This window comes from Bombyx mandarina, chromosome 08 (assembly GCF_030267445.1).
Source record: "Bombyx mandarina strain Sakado chromosome 08, ASM3026744v2".
Taxonomy (NCBI): Eukaryota; Metazoa; Arthropoda; class Insecta; order Lepidoptera; family Bombycidae; genus Bombyx; species Bombyx mandarina.
Window position 1 is genome coordinate 7,138,064 of NC_143215.1, and position 17,888 is coordinate 7,155,951.

At 34.4% G+C, this 17,888-nt stretch overlaps 1 protein-coding gene across 10 annotated transcripts in view; it reads right to left on the reverse strand.

Annotated features, from left to right (window-relative positions):
* Window positions 1-17,888, reverse strand: part of tay (tay bridge kinase) — a 59,033-nt gene that overhangs the window by 19,326 nt on the left and 21,819 nt on the right. For 6 of the 10 annotated variants that reach the window (XM_089729134.1, XM_089729131.1, XM_089729129.1 and 3 more), the window contains exons 3-5: window positions 14,542-14,661; window positions 13,938-13,973; window positions 12,966-12,992 (exon numbers count right to left, since the gene is read on the reverse strand). In XM_089729134.1, the coding sequence (XP_089585260.1) occupies window positions 12,966-12,992; window positions 13,938-13,973; window positions 14,542-14,661 (183 nt within the window). The remainder of the gene's footprint in view (window positions 1-12,965; window positions 12,993-13,937; window positions 13,974-14,541; window positions 14,662-17,888) is intronic. The other 4 variants (XM_089729132.1, XM_089729127.1, XM_089729135.1 and 1 more) reach the window with 2 other exon arrangements.

A 17,888-nucleotide genomic window follows, 5' to 3' on the forward strand; every position in this document is an offset into this window, starting at 1 on the left:
AATTTACGTTGCTTTCTCTGTTGGCAATTTTATTATGTGTTTTAGAGAACTTGCGTAAATTACGAGTATATGAAGTTCTGAAATTTGTTTATAACATTAAGCAGGTACTTATATGGCTAAAAAGTTTCAATAAAACAAAATAAACTCACTGTTCTAAGTCTAGACTAACGACTGCTGTAAGTTTAGAAATGATATCAAAATACGAAATAAGTTTATTTATTATCTTTAAAGTATGTTACGTGATCCGTATAGACTTACATATAGTATGTATGTTCCATAGTTTATTCTACTTTGTATAAGAAATCATCATGGTTGTCATAATTCGCCGGAAGACGTCAACTGCTGTCAATAGACCGCCGTCACAAAGTTCGCAATAACGAGCAGTTTCCCGCTAATGAATAAAATAAAAATAAACATTTGAATTCCTTTAAAACTTTACTATACGTATGTATATGGTTCGACTGCATGCTCGTCTGTATCATTCTACAAAGAAACTAATTCTTTATTGGTTTATAAGAGAGAATAAAGAGAATTATCGAAGTGAAAAGAGCAAACCGTTGCTTGCACACACGTTGCGACAAAAAAGACGCGTAAGATACAACAAATAAGCCCGGACGAGAGTGGTGTATAACAGAAGGGAACCGGGAGCACTGGCAATCTCGTTATAGATGTGAATAAATAATGAGTAAGCATTAAGGTCGTGCAGGGGCGAGTACTGAGTTGCCTTTGTTGTCGACGGTGTTTACTGCGCGCCGGGGATTGCGCCCGCCGCAAGCCCAATTTATTCCGCTAATCGAGGCTCACCTCGCTCGACTTAAATTAATTAACAACGACTTAACTCTACCACATATAAAATTTTGCATACAAACGAACCGTAGCCATTTTAGCAAATCTACTAAGGAATTATTTTGTGTTTATGATTAAGTTCAATTGACAATTTGAGCTATATTGAGATACTATGTAAAAATATGTCAACAGCTTATGAACCAAATTACATAGAACGATAATTCAGTTCTGTCGTTTTTATTACGCGTTGGATGTTAAAAAACATAGACAAGATCGTCAGTCATTTCGCTAGCGTACCCGAAAATAAACTTCTTTTAAGTAGGCGTACCTTACATCTCTTATGTATTTAGAGATATTTTGCTAAAATTATAATATCTTAATTATATGTTATATGTTTTGTCATTGTGGTAGGCCATGTTACAAACTCGCTCGGACCCATCCTGCCTTTTTTTGCTTGTCTAGATCATCAGTCATCAAGACGCATGTTTCAAGGTTAGTCATGACTGTATAGGTAATATTGTGGATTATCCTATGGTTTTCGATAAACATTTAACAGAAAATTTTAGCAATGCATAAATAAAGTATTACGTAGATGGGTCAACGAGCTCAGAGCGCCTGGTGTAAATAGGTGACTAGAGTCCAAGGACATCACAACGTGAATACCCCACACCCACATTGTAAAGTCCACTAGTGTGTGATTATTTATCTTTGCTTATTTTTATAGTTACAAAAACATATTTTTAGACAATAAATGGACAATAATTATAGATCGTCTTTGTTTATGTTAATGCGTTAATACGTCACCATTAAACCTAAGCCTATTTTGTCAACAAAGAAACATAATACGGCAGGACCGTCAAAGGGAAAGAGAATTTCAGCTCGGCCTTTGTGCGCTAAATTGAATTGAATGTCATATACGGCGCATACCGTACGTTCAAAGGGAGTGTAATTGCGAACAGGCAGCTCTATTTAAAATGTATCCAAGCGAATCTGCGCTATGCACAGTATCCGTATGAGACAGGAGGCGTCACGGTACTGCTGAGTATAGAGTGCTCAGTTCAGCGACACAAATCGTACGCTCATCCACTCGTGTCGTTGTGCGCGACTTGGTCGTTTGCCAGCCGTTTTGTTTTATCACTCTCGCCAACTATTTGGCATCTTAACAACTTTTTTATTTAATGATACAGAAAAATCATACCAGATTTATCAAAGTGTCATCGCAAGTCGTTTCTCACATCTGTTAAATTAATCGTTTTTGTAGATAGTAATTTTGAACATTCGACGACCTACTCTAGATGTCATTATGTACTCGACATTGCTTAAAAAAAGGTACACCTTATATTTTCGAAAGTAATGTTTTAGTGTGTTGAGTTCAGTTTATAGCCTAAATTTCATTTTTAATATATTAGCAGGAATCTGGTTTTATCATATTAAAATATAACAATCGTGTTAAATTATGTTCTGTAAGCGTTCGGAATACAAATTACAGTTTGAGCCTGTGTTTATACTCCAGATTGATAATATTTTTTTAATTTATTTCATTAAAAATAATGTATATATCCGAAAATAATCACTTAAATATCTTTGTATGCACAAGTCACTTAACGTATGTACGTATAATACTATAATAATGTAATGTTTTTGTGTTTTGCACCGACTTTTCCTTTTTGAAGTTGTAATAAAGAATGAACAAAAACATGCAACAGACCAAAAGAGATAAAGAAAGAACTTAATAAAAACAGTCCAATTTTAGCGGTATTTTGTCGAGGTTATACCATAAGGGAAGTAGGACGAGGGTGGGTCGACCACCCCGCGCTCGCGGCGGCATGTAATGAATAAACTCGACCGTGGTGGTTTTGTCATTTTATTTAATACCGCAATACTACGTCGTGCTCTCAACACTTAGCTGATTCTTAGAAGTGATTTATTATTAAAACCTTTTGATGTTATTTAATTTATGTATTTCCTCAATTCATATTTAATTATTATTTATATTATCATTCTCGTTTAGATATTTTAATTTAGGTTAATTCTGATGTCTGACATTGATTGCTGATATGTTTTATTTTAGGATATAAACTATTTTGAACTGAATAGTATCAATCAATTTAATCAATGTGGACGGTTTCATCGGTAAAACTTTTATGTTTACTGTTATACGTATCTAAAAACGATTTAATTAAAATTTAATTACCCAATGAATAACAAAATCAAGAGAAAAATATCGCAAAATAGTACCACAAAAAAAAAACCCGACTGAAAAAGTCTTGATGGAGAAACGTCTCATCTCAATCGTAATACGTTAAGCTTTAAAATTGTTTGGTTTTGTAACAGGAGTCGCTATGATAATTTGGATTTTCTGCACAATAATTATAAAAAGAAAAAGTATAAAAAAAACTTTTTGAACACTAAGCTTTAGGTATGACAAGAACCAATTTAAATTAAAGGATTTACGTAAAAGTTTAATTGTATAGACTGAGAGTAAGGTCGGTTACAAAATGGAGCTACTTTTCGTTATAAGCTAGTGTTGTATATTTGTTAATGAAATTCTTATAATATAATCGCTAATTGGCCACATACTCTTTTATTCCTTCCGTTTGGCAAACTAATGCTGGCCCAAGTTCTCCCATAAAAATAACATGTTTACGTTACAACAAATACTTTGATGATCTCGACTTATTTAAGTTCAGTTTAATTTATGAAAAGATTCAAATAGCAAGATTAAAAGAAAAATATTACACTTTAGGAGGTTTAGTGTTATAATTTCGTTTATAAATTGTTACTGTTCTCACTTAACCTGTAAACTCACAGAATATTAATCTCCTTTTATAAAAAAAAAAAATATAAAAATATTATATAAACTTGAAACCGGGCAAATATTTGTTCAGAACACGGAACTGTAAAGCTGTGCAGAAACAAGGTATTAAAACGAATTTCCAACCTCGCTCGACGTTCAGCGCTAGTACAGGAAAATACGAGGCAACGGAACCACTAACTTATTTTGTTTGCTCTCCGTATAAAATTGTAGTTTATTTTGAAACGTTTGTCGTCAACACGCTGACAATTGCAGCCGGGGCGAATTGTTTTGTTTAAACTTTTCAGCAATACTCACTCGTTTGTAAAGCTATCAAATGAAGAGCTTAATTGACAAATGTTTCCTTTTTACGGCCAATTCAAAGTTATATTACTTTATGATGAGAGAGCTGTTAAAAATTTGTTTTATGAAGGTATAAACATAATAAGGGAACAAGGAATTTAGACAAACAATATATACATGTAAATAAATAATTGAAATTTGTGATGGTTGTATTTCGTTTCGATAAAAAGATTGCCAGCATTTTAAATTGCAGTAGTTAAATTGTTTAATGTCGCGTTTTTTTCATTATGTAATTTCCCACTTTTCGTTTACTTAACAGTTTTTTAGGTCACGGACAACTATGGTTTTATTTATCGATATTTAGCACAATATTCAAATTATGTAGTACAAATGTAGTTTTAATTGTGTTGTTAAATTGTGTCCGCCTATGCGAAATTACTGTTTCACATATTAGTGAATTGTACATTTTTTTTAAGGTTTGTATTGTTTTTCTTTGCATTTAAACCTTGTTTGCTTGAACATAATTAGTTACACAGACCAGTAAGAAAAAAAGAACCACGAAAAAATATTAAGCGCTAGCTTGCAAAAATCAACGGTCAAATGCTAGTTTTAAAATAAATTTACATGGGAACTTGAGTTGAAAATATAAAGGAGAAACTAAGTAAAACGGCGAGGAGTAATGACGCGATGCATAAAGTTGCTTCGAGACGAAGCGTAAAACAACAAAGTAGTCGACGCATCCCAACGACATAATATACAAATAATAATAGCACGTGAGTCGCGACTTGAGACTAAAGTGCCTCGGAATACAGCTTTAGGGTCCATATTATAATAACGATCTGTCTTCTTAGACGTTATCTTACAGTGCCGACTTTTATGGCGCCTCATAAAATCGTATTACGAACGAAAACCGTACAAGTACGATTATGGTTATTTAATTTATTAGAAAAACCGACATTAATCACGAATAAAAAATAATTGGTTTATTAATGTTTTCCTGAGGACAAATTACTTTAAATGGTAGCTGCGGGCGCGGGGGCAGGGAGATGGGGCGATAGCGGCGTGTCGGCGTCGATAACGAAAGTTATTTATGTTCTTATGTCGACGAAAAATGTTCCGTGTAATTTAACACCTTAACAAACTAAGGGAACACTTTTATTTGTTAAAACTTTTTTGTGTTTACTTACGAGGTTCCGTCCTTTCTTGTTTATAAACGCAAACTTAGAATTGAATCTATTAATGAAGTTAACTTATTACATGGTAAACTGTAGGCAGCGTTGGTAGACAGCAGTTTAGCTCTGCTCCTGGCATTGCTGATGTCCATGGGCGACAGTAACCACTCACCATCAAGTGGGCCGTATGCTCGACTGCCTACAAGGGCAATAATAATAATAAAATCGTATGCAAAATATCCGTATACCACTGACCGCATCGATTAATAAAGATTACACAAGTATTATACATGACAATGATTATTCGAGCCCTGTACCGATGATGTAACTGATAGGGATTGCGATATAATGGAAGGGAAGTGAAAAAATAAACATAAGGTGAGGAGGATAAAAACCTTAAATGAGCTCTAGAGAATGTTCAGTTGCGATATTACACGAGAGCTCGATTCTGTACGACCGGTTTTGTTCCGGTATCCATTAAAAATTCGTTTTATTGTCTGCTAAACGTTTTGAATTATACTTTAATCACAGTAACATGATATTGGATTGTTATTTCTGAACTGGATAACGTATTTTTTCTTAAGTTTAGCAGTACGATAATTATTATTAATGTGCAATATTTGATGTATGTTTTATTCATATGAGCAGTTTGTAAAACTGTGATACTGGTGGCAGAGGTTTGGATTGTTGGATGACATCAGTCTGCCTTTTTGTCGCGAAGCACTAATCTAATTTGAAAAATCGTTATCATACAATACAATTGAAGCTTAGACCTCATGTGATCTCCATCGGCTCCGGTAACTATACAAACAAAAAAATACGTAACAAGGTACCTAAATCGTGAGTTCATTGGACCTTTTATAGACAAAAACACCAAGAGAATCTTATTATTAAGCCCTGACCTGTCCCGACGTTCAAACTATAGATCAATACGACTTGTACTATTACTGTTTGGATTACGTAACATGAACGTGTGTATACGGTTTCCGCGTAGTGAATGACAAGTTTAGAAAGCTCACACGGCCGGTACCCGAAGCTGGCGTCTTGTATTACAATGAATTTCCAAGGCGAGCGGGTGAAGCGGCTGTGGTATATTTAAACACCTGTCAACCCCCTCATCTCGGCACGGGTCGACTAACTTAGATTACTTTATAATAATTCCCTGAAATTCCACTCAAGACGGAATATAATACATAAATTGGCTGTTGTCGTAAAGTTAGCAAATTATTAATGTTTGAAATCACGTTGATTTCAACGGACTTTATCAAATTGTCGGGCGCTTGTTTGTTTCTCTTGTTCTATGGTGCCGGTAACATTTTACAAGAAAAACGACTCCAAGACTTGAACTTTTAATACTTATCTTTGTTGAGTAAACGGATGCAGGTTTTTCGTATGATACCTGATATAAAAAGCTTAATGTGTGTAAATAACTGCGTATCTCACTAATTCGAAAGGTGATGATGATATCAAAGACGCCGCCGTCGTGATAATGACTAAATCATGCCAAATAGATATTATTTTTATCGACATTTTTTTGTAACTTATAAAAACCTCAATATTTAACATGATATTTATTAATTAGCATTTAAAGCCAGGATATAGATTTACATTTGAGGAAAAATAATTTAAGTAATTGGATATGAATTTATTTAATTCGGTGCATATCATTTGCTTTTGGAAAATAGAAAAGTTTATGTTAATGAATCATTGAAAACAGGCTCTTGTAGGAATGAATGTTGGCACTAAGTCGCAGTGATCCCGACTCACTAGTGCTCTACAGTGGTTAAATGTGCTATCCATTCAAAGCACGTTGACACGCGTTTATCAGAGCGAGAGCTTAAACCGCAGTCGGGTGCAGCAACAAACGGAATCGCAGAGTGCATCCCGAGTGAGCTGCTGATCTGTCGAGAGATATCTCGACCTCGTGTTGAGTGCTAACACTCGTCTACCTACGGATAATTACAGTCCTTTGACGATACGTCTTCTTGTTCATGAGCGCTCTGAAACTGGCAAGCTTGTAGACTTGACTTTTGAGTAAGAAATTTTTACAAAAGTTACCTTTTCGACGATAAACTTGACAAAAGTTATGAAAAAAAAAACAACGTTACAAGCCAATGAACAATTTGAAAATATTTCAAACAAAATAGTAGGTAATGTAACAAACTGGTACAAAAAAGCAGCGAAATTTTAAGCGGCGTGTTTAAGGTTCAGTTTACAACGGTATAGTTCAGATCTTATCAGAGTCAAGCCGGTTAGAACACAGCGCGTCAGCGTAATAGGAATCTCCGTGGAAGTTTGCAAGCGGGTAAGCCTGCGGGCGAGGTACCGGAGTGAGGGAGCTCTTGTTATTACACCCTCTCACCTACGCACGGGTTGTGCTTAGAGCCTTACAGTCCGTAAGATTAAGACGCTTTACTGTTAACGCTTTAGCTTCTTGGTACTCGTTCTGAAAAGCTTTGAGTGTGTCTTTTACCTTTTGTCGGCTAACTGTAACAGAATTTGCTCAAGAATGTTGAATGTTTACTGTTATCTCTATTTCACGTTCTTCCAATAACCAGTTTTCTGCATTTCGATTGCAATTCCAAAACCATAAATCTAGAGGTGGTATCTAAGCGAAACATACATTTAAAATTGCTTCTTGGTGGTTGTGAGTCAGATCGCCCCGTTGGTCTAGTTGCTACTGTCTGGGGTCCGGGTTTGATTCCTGGTCTGAATCAGTATCTTTGTTTCATATTGAGCATTTGTAGTTGGGTGAACGTGTTTCTGTTTCGTATACGTATTTCTCCGGCGCTTATAAAACAGAAGATAATCCTTGTTTGTGGCCGTTTAAGGTATAAAGCTGTAAAGATACATTAACAAACGACTGTCACGCCGCCTTTCTAAAGAACTTGTGAGTTGAATAGAAAATGAGTTCGAAGAGGGGTATATTCTCCATAAATTGTATCTTGAAATTGCTAATATGTGTACTTTTAAAATGTACGGATAGAACAAATCTGAATCTCGAGTGAAATAAAATACGACATTCTATCTATACAAAAAAGCTTATCTTGCGAATCTGTTTTATTATAAATCACATAAAATCCTACATAGTCTACGAAATTGTTCAAAGCAAGAAAATGACACAGTATAAAAAGTAATACCAAAATCATTTAGTTAAGGTCGTAACGTCTCACCACTTCGCTTCGGTTATAAATAAAAGTGCCGAAGAAAAGCCAGATAAGACGACACCGAAATAAGTTTAACCAAACGGGAGAAAGCATTATCATTGGCTGCTAGCGAGGAACAAAAGAAAATGGTGGAGAGCGAGCGTACGAGAGTACTTTATAGGCGCGTAAATATGTTTTATATCCCTCTACTGTCTGTTATACACTGGCGCGCCGCCGAACTCATCCCACTCCTCCACGAACCACCCCCGGCCCGAGGGTTGCTCTGCTCTCGGAAATGCCGAGCTTTAATAAAACATATATTTTTCCGAGCGAGGAAAATACTGGGGAAACTCGCAATTTGTTCTTTCACTTTATGCTCGTTTACAAGACAAAAGTAGAGCATTTCAGAAACATTATGTTAATCACGAAGTTATGTTGTATATTTGAATTTTAATAGTAACACAAAAATGTACAAGTATTAAGTAAATACAACATGAAAATATATTTAGCCAAGTGTTTATGATGGCTTCGGTAGTTTATGATACTATATCAGCACGTAGAGATTTATTGAACAAAAATATTGTTCAACTAATCTCCTAAGGAGATTTTTATACAATTTCCGGTGTGTTCACTTAACTATCTTTTCCAAAAAAAAAATCAAATGAAAATAAACAGAAACGCTTAAGCTTTCGTATTTCGAAATTAGTCAGCATAGTTTAAAGTTTAAATGGAAATAGATATTTTTGCCATCTATTTATAGCTGTAATAATAGGATGTAATAAGGATAGTTCCATTAAAAAGTAAATTACTATTATCAATATTGTCGTCCATAATTATTATAAAATATTTTTTTGTGTACCTCAGGAATGTGGACAATATAAGACTATCATAACAAATTACATTATTATTTTAGCAACGTTTCGGTCTTTTATTAGACCTTCATCAGGCATCTGGAAATTACACATAATTGATAACCAACAATACAAAAAACAAACAACAAATTTGTCACGCAATAGCAATTTTTATGTGTCGTGTAGGCTTTGTTTCCAAAATCAAAAATAGTAATTAACTAATTTAGCGGCTTTGTAGATTTGTATTAGTTTCTGATGTCTAAGGCAATTGTGCAGTGTAGGATAGTGATTATTTAAATTCATATTATGGTAAATATGGTAGTGTCGACAATTGTTGTTTTTTGTATTGTTGGTTATCAATTATGTGTAATTTCCAGATGCCTGATGAAGGTCTAATAAAAGACCGAAACGTTGCTAAAATAATAATGTAATTTGTTATGATAGTCCTATCTTGTCCACATACCTGAGATACACAAAAAAATATTTTATTAAAAAGTAAAATAGACAAATAATACTTTGATAATTATAGTTACTGTTATTCTACTTCAATTTAAAAAATAATGTTGAAATTGTATACGAACAAAATATATTAAACTCAATTTGAAAAGATGCAAGAAAGTATTCGATTTTTCTTAAAACTGTTGCGGCTTGACTCTCTGCCATAAAATATTACAGCAAACGAAAGAAGCTCTTTCAATTAAGCGAGTCAGGTTTGCGTAAGGTAAATTCCGCAAAGCGGCGCTCGCCAATGCAGCTACGGAAAATATTTTATTCATTTCATTCTACCTTATAGCCTACATAAAGAGTAACAATTTAAATGCCTTTTAAGGACCATGTTTCTTTAATAAATATCGTGACACTACGGGATGCATATTAATTCATATTTAATCTAAAGATAAAATCAAAAGACCAGATTTGATTGATAAAATGATAAAGATTACCGGTTTTACGATACCAAGGCAGTATTATAATCACTTTTGAACGTATTAATGGAAATAAAAATGTGATCTGTATTCATGAACTTATTAATGTGGCAGATCTCCCTTCTGGGCACAGATTGTGAGCCACCTCCAGTTTGGAGGCACCACCCGCGCCCGCTCAAATCGACCAGAAGTGATATGCCCACCTGATGAATGATGATGAGTATACACGAGCAATTTGTATAATACGACCCTGCTGATCGTGTTGCGTAATTCGTGTAATTTATGAAGTGTCTAAATCGATGAAACTATTCGGGTAAAGTACATTCGTGTTTCATGTTCTGACGTAATCAACAATGAAATTACACATATTTTTGTTTGAAAAATTATTCAAAAGTTTACAAATGTACAGTAATAAAATATCTTCGTTAATCACCGTTATACTGTGAGAACGTTAACGTACTTTTAATATCTATTTTCATTCACATAATTAAATCGTGATTCGTATACGATTTTTTCATAAATATTATGCGGTTGGTTATTCAGACGAGAGTTTCGAGTCAGGTCACGTTTAATTTGTGACCGTAATTTTAATTAATTGCATTTACATTGAAACGGTCATGAATGATATTTATTGAATCATTAAATACGAGAATACTAATGTTACGTTTCTATTCGTCGCTGTCCGTGCAGACAAATTACGACTGACAAGTTTTATTGTTTTATCTGCTTTGAATAATCAAATTTGTATCACATTATGAGCTTTGCTATGGAAAAGTTGATTCATAATAATTTTAAAGTTTTATAGTATTCAGAAAGCATTGGTCGTAAATTTAAGTAACAATGTCTGTAGTAGATCTCAATAGGCTTTATGGAGTGATTGGAGGCGTGCCGAACCGGTTCTCCTGTCTATTCGTAGTTTCGCTTACATGATCCGAGAAATAATAATTATACAATAATCATTATAAGCTAACAAGATTCGAGAACGGTTTGAGAATGAGCCTGAAAATTAATCAAACAATCATACAACACAACTGCAGGTCGATGTCATAAAATAATACGCGTGAAAACCTAATATCTGTATTGAATTAGTTTTTTTCCATTGTTTAGTTTCTATCGTCCATCGATAAAAATAGAACGGAATTAATTAGGTACTTTACTTCATTACAGTTGCACGCAAACATTATTAAAATGGTATCTTTGAATATTTACATCAATACCTAGAGCTAAAAGTGTTCTCATCTAATATTTAAAGGTAATATGTTATTCAAAGTTCTACTTGAAAACTTGAAGCAAAACAAGATTTTGTTAAACGTTACAATAATTAACATAAAGCAGAGTTAGTTGACATTCGAAATGATTCTACGGAAGCGTCTATGTAATTATACCGAAGCGATAGGATTTGCATATCAAAGTGGAGGTATAATTGAACTCGGAGTGCAAATAGCTTAAGTGGAATCAGATCGAGTTAGTGGCGTTCTCTTGCTAAGTGTAGCGAGCTTTGGCAGACACTACTACCGCTCACACTCCCGCCAGAGCTTCATATAGAGCGATACGACTCGAGCGGGAGCTAACTTCTCTCGGGATAATTTAATTAATCGACAACGGCACAACATCAAGCTCAGACTGATTTCCTTTTCAGATATCCATTAACCGACATTATTGTGCCGCTTAACTTCCTATTTGATTACGTTTAACATAAGCGCATAGTATAATTCGTTTATTATCTTTAACTCAATGGGGTGATGGTTTTTATCGTGTAATCTTAGTAAACACAATCTGTTTGAATCATTGTGACTAAACCAGTTTATGCTTTTTGTCATTATCAAGTAAAGTTACTACTTACTTAATACAAAAAAATCATAAAATTATCAATCAATAAAATTGCAAAATATAACACCATTCCTTCTGCTCTATAGGATAAACGGAACTATAATCCTAAAATATTCGACCATGAAGTACTACTTTTATAATGTATATCACACTTATTCTCAAATTCTTTTCAAAGCACGGATCGTTTAGTAAAATTGTTTTACGTTAGTTCGCTCTCAGTGAAGAAAATTGAGTAGAATTGAGGGCGGGCTGTTTCAGACCAAGTCGGCAGCGAAACGGTCATATAATTAGATTAGGGGGAACGTGGAAGAGTGAGGCTACGGGCTACGAACAATACTATCAGTGTTTTATCTGTAGGATTTGTACGATTTTTACCATTAAATGTTTTCGAGTTCATTTTATACATCCTTTCCATCTATGTTGTAAAGGTTCGCATTAATTGTCATTATATAATCATTAAGATATTTTTTGATAATCAATTTTGATTATTTTTCATTTTGATTCAACACAGTACTGGTTTTATACATTTTAAAACGAAAAACAATATTTTTAAGTAAGCAAATAAACGTGTTTGTTATTTATTATAATGATTTACAGCGACCTTTGGTCGTTTTAAGCACACCGTAGTTAGGTTAAAGACGGCGTAATGCGTTTAATTATGGGCACTTCCCGACTGCGCCAATCTAGTAATTACGGTAACAGAGCGAGGCCCCGTAATCAGCGCCCTTTGCCACCTCGTCACGCGTCAGAGAGTTGTACGCTCAAATTCAGGCCCCTTTTAACTCACATTTCACAACCTGTTGACGGGTTAGTTGAGCCCCTAGAGCGTGTACAATATGAATACAAAGGCAAACCCCCACTGGATCGCAGTATATATACGGTAGTGTTATATGTCGCTACGATTGAGCTACGAAGCAGTAAGAAATTCATAATACTAAGTTAATTAAGGACCGAAGTCTTTTCGATGTTATTTATTTAAACAGATGAAATACATTAATAAAAAGTCAAATGTTTTCCTGAATCCGAAACTTCTGGAGCTCACTAAATTTATGAGACTATTGGTGAAATTCATTTAGGCAGTTATTAATTTATAATCATAATAATCCGCATCTTTGGGAGTTTGAAGAATTAAAAGATAAATAAATAACTAATGTACTTGCCTTGTCATCCTCGCCTTCACTATCACACTGTGAAAGAAGAAAATACAGATATTAGTAACTTTTCGCAAATACCATCTAAATCACATGCACAAGGTATCATCCACTACATTTAATATAATGAGTTTATTAGTTTATTATTTATGTATAATTTAATGACAAAAAATATGAGTTTACTTTTCATTTCCGTTTAAATTACATGCCATCCCAAAATATTCCTTTTATCATGTGGCAGCTTCATGTGATAATAATTATTATCAACGTAAACTATAATTAGTCCTTATTAAATGATGACAGCTAATTTTAGAATTGATGACAGCAATCGACATATTTTAATATAAATGAAATTGAAAACAGAAGAAATCCCATGATAAAATAACATTCGACAGTGATATGTGCGTCAGTCTCGTGAAAGTTCAATTCATACGGGAGAAGGAGACTATTATCGTAACATAAATCGACGAATACGTTACAGGTTATTTACGAGGTAAGTTCGCGCCTGGGGAAACAACAGGGGATCAGGTTGAGATATTACAATTTCAAATAAATACAGAGCATGAAGTATTCAGGGCGGGCTCAGGTAATGTTATGTAGTACAGAGCGGCACCGCTTCGACAAATCTCGTGATTTAGCCGCGATACGACCCGAATATCGAACAGCCTGTATGTGTGCTGCGTGATCTGGGTAAATTTGCACACCGCATTACAGAAATATAACCGTTCATGATACAAATTATCATTTGGTACAGTTTAAGATTGATATCTATGATTGCATTCTAATCTAATCAGAAAATATTTTTTACAGTATTTACATTTATGTATTTACACGAAAATTTCAGTATTAATACGTATTCTATGATTTTATTTGGTTTACTTTGTTTTAAGTGTACGGAAAGACTATAATATAAAACAACAAAGATAAGCGTGTTGGCAAAGAACCTAAGGTATGTAAGGTAGGTAAAGCAATAATACTCACGATATAGCCTTTTCCGGAACTACAGCGGCTACTGGCCTGTAGGCAGGAGAAAGAAAGCGAACATATGAGTGGACGACAGTGATAAGGGCAGGTGAGGTGTCTCCCATTTTTCTCTATCAATCAATCTTTTTGAAGTATTCAGAAGACAATCATGAATTTAAAACGATTATAATGCATTATATTATTTATTACTGAGTATAAATAACGGGAAACTTATGAATAAGAAAAATGGGAAACGGATTTTGCAACGCAACAGAAGACCACATATAGTATTGGTTTCACAATCTAACATTCAGTACAACCACAACATTGAGTGAAATCGTTTCGTACATGCATCGTTTGAGGTCTGAACTGCGATGTCGTTTGCAAACAAAGTACGTTCAATGCTATGGAACAAGCTTGTCAAGTACTCTGTGCGAGACTTTCACGTAATAACATGGTAAGATACTTTCGAATCGTCGTACAATATTCAAAATAATTTAGTTTAACAGTTCAGCGTTCACTTCTACAGAAAAATAATAATTATATAGAATACTTTACGTTAGTACAAATATTGGATTATATTAAACGAATATTTTTGAGTTTTCTTAACACAATTACTTACGTCACTTAGACGATCACGAGATGAATCGGGGTCTCGTGGTGCCACTGAACTACCAGTGAGTCTCTCTGATGCTCGTCCACTGTCGTCAGACGTTCCAGCGTCTTGAAGCAGCGTAATACCCTGCGTGATTATTTTAAAAGTCAAATAACAATGGATACTTACGTCTTTTAATTACGATGGCAGTAAAAAAAAACTTCCAAGAACCAGATTGTGGAAATAAGTTTTTAACGATTTTAAAGGCTAAACATAAATCTATTGTTAAAGAGAAAGAGTAAATGGAAAGCTTTTACGTGAGGATCACAAAATTGAGCGGTAACTAGAATGTAAGAAAACTTGATAAGACGGGCCAAAAGCCAGGGCGCGATTGACGAGAAGACCCGACCCGTAACGCAACGTACCCGGGGCCCTAACAATAAAAAGAGTTTTCCATTTATCACATTTCGCGTCTATTTTACGGCAAGGTTCGAAAGAGGCGCGCTGAAGCAACCGTGATATTCGGAGAGAAACGATTTTTCGAGAGGCTAAAAGAATATAAAACGAGTATCTAAACTTTGTGTAAATGGATAACTCCCGGCCGCCCTTGTCCAATGAACTTTCATATTGTTATTGATTTTTATGGAACAGATTATACGTTCCTTTTTTGGCGTAGCTGAGTAGACTAGCTTCAGCCCACAATATGTTTAAACGATTATAATCGATGACGCTCATGAGGTCGAAATCTCAATTTCGTTGGAATATGGTTTATCCTATCCCTCGCTTTTTGGAACCAGAACAATGACATTACAGATACATAGTATGTGTAGGTCTTTGTAGGCTATCGGCGTCACAGTTTTTACACAACTGTGTTTAACATTAAAAAAAATAATTACTAAATACCTTGATTGAATAGTTTAGATTGTATTTAGTTAAACAAACAGAAAAAAAAAAATTTTTTCTTTAAATCACAAAGTAAATGAGAGTTTGAGTTCTATTCAGATACTCAGATCTTTAAATAGTCGTTAGCTTCTGTAAAATCTTGGAAATAATGGTCATTCGTATTTTTGCTACCAAACGATCACATTTTATTTTATTTGGGAACTCCGTAAAGGGATCATTACAATAATATTATTCAAATATTACGCCAACCCCTCTTTAACAGCATCTTAAGTAGTCGTCTTGAGGAAAACAATGAAAGTTTGAATGGTTTCGTTCCCCGCAATAGACAATAAAACATACGCACGCGATTATGTCCCCATTCTAATAAAGGGGATTGCTTTCCGACCCTTTACGTGAATAAACGAGTCAAGCGGAGTCGCACATATCAATTTAATCCGCGGCGCGTAGGCGAACGAGATCCTTGTAATCCCTGGATATATTGTCTTTACGGGTTGTACTAAGTTATGTTGCCACATAATTAGTTCACGTCTATTTACGCTCAACTAGTTTCATTTACTTTAATGATGTTTACATTGTTGACACGTGAACAAGGGGTATAGACTTTGAGTTGTGGTTAATTATAAATTAAACTATGATTGTATGATTAAATTTTGAGATTGCTTTACAAATAAGATTAATTCGGTCCTTTAATTCTAAATTAGTCTGCTGTTAGAGTATATTCTCGAATTCAGGGTAATTCTCGGCAATGGTCCCCCTTATATCCTTTCATCACACTCGGCCATGAGTCAATCACCTTCAGTTAGGGTCTGTTGCGAAATTCAATTATTTCTTAGTCTACCTGCGCTATGTTTAGTCCTTCAGTTCGTTAAATCAGCAGACCATTTCTTCCAAGCATCAGGTGTCTATATACCAATTCTTGTTTTGTACTTATTCTATTTTTAAATAACTATGTCATCTATCGTTATATTTTTCGTTTACAAATATGTACCACGGAGCTGAGTGGCTTCTTTATGGTTAACGTATTGAATTGTTCCGGTCGACCGTCGCTATACATTGGTGGGTGGGAGGCGGCCATTCTCGACCAGCGACACAACCGCTAATTGATACAACGACCGCGAGCCGAACATCACTTATTCATGAGAAGTCCATATGGCGGCGAAACGTGACCGACCACCTAAATTATTCAATTACATTTTTCATGACCAGTCGCTCTGTATTGTGCACGGATTGTTCTTTTTTTTTTTTTTTGTAGTGGATACTAAAAATAATTCGTTTTATAATTTATATTGCAACTTGACTATTACTATAGAAATAAGGGTAATTTAATTTGGATTCATGATTATGAAAATGTAACGTCTGATGTGTATCGCAAACAGCAACATAGACCGATGCGATGTCGTTAAGTGACGTGTTACATAATTTATGTGGCAGCACGCCGCAGCACTTGTTAGTCGCCGACAGCATACGGCGTCAACGTTCTAATTACAGCACGCAAGTTTTATCATAATTAAAATTAATTATTTGCTCTCATTTACAATTTATTCGACGGTTATATTATTAGTATATTCTGCTGTCCAACAAATTGTCTTTGAATGCTGTGCAATAATAATTTGTGTAATGATACTTGACACGTCAAACACGTATTTTATTGACGATCGAGTTGCGTTCATATGTTCCTCGACAGTATTTTTAAATTATATTTCGCAACAACCATTCTCGAGTCCAATTAATTCTGTCGAATCGACGTATTAACATCTATTTGATTCGATTATTAAGATATCAATCTATTCGCATTAACATATTAATATTGATTTAAAATAGCCGATTGCTTTAAATATATTTTCACTACTATGGTTAAATTTGTTTTATTTTTATCCTCGCTATTACACTCGTTTTAATAACAGGTTACAGAAAAATTTTATCATAATTTTCACCAAATCCACTTATTAGTCAATCGTTACTTATCATAATAAAGTATTAAGTATATGTACCTATATTATGTAAACTACCAAACTAATATATCGACTTAAAGATATTTTAAAAACGGTAAGTTGAATATAAAATTATTCATTTTTGTACTACATTGTTTGGATTCCAATAACACTTAACTTTTGCAACGTTGTTAATTGTCATTTTAATAACACGGTCACGGTTTTTCATGAAAGGCAGCTGTTAGTACAACACGTTATTGGAAAACAATACGATTTACTTAGAGATAACGTTTACAGCGAAAATGTTTTTCCGTCGGTGTTTGCACGATTTTCACCCGATTTTATGGGGTTTCCCATGGCAGTAAAATTGAGAGATGGTTTTTACCCTTAATATGTTTTTTTATGGTTGTTTGAAGTCGACGTGGTCTAAAAGATAAGGCACTTAGTGCATTCGTACCCAGCGAAGTAATTGCGCTGGTGTTCGAATCCCGCGGACAGGTACCAATTTTTTTATATGAAACGCTTACTTATAAATAACAT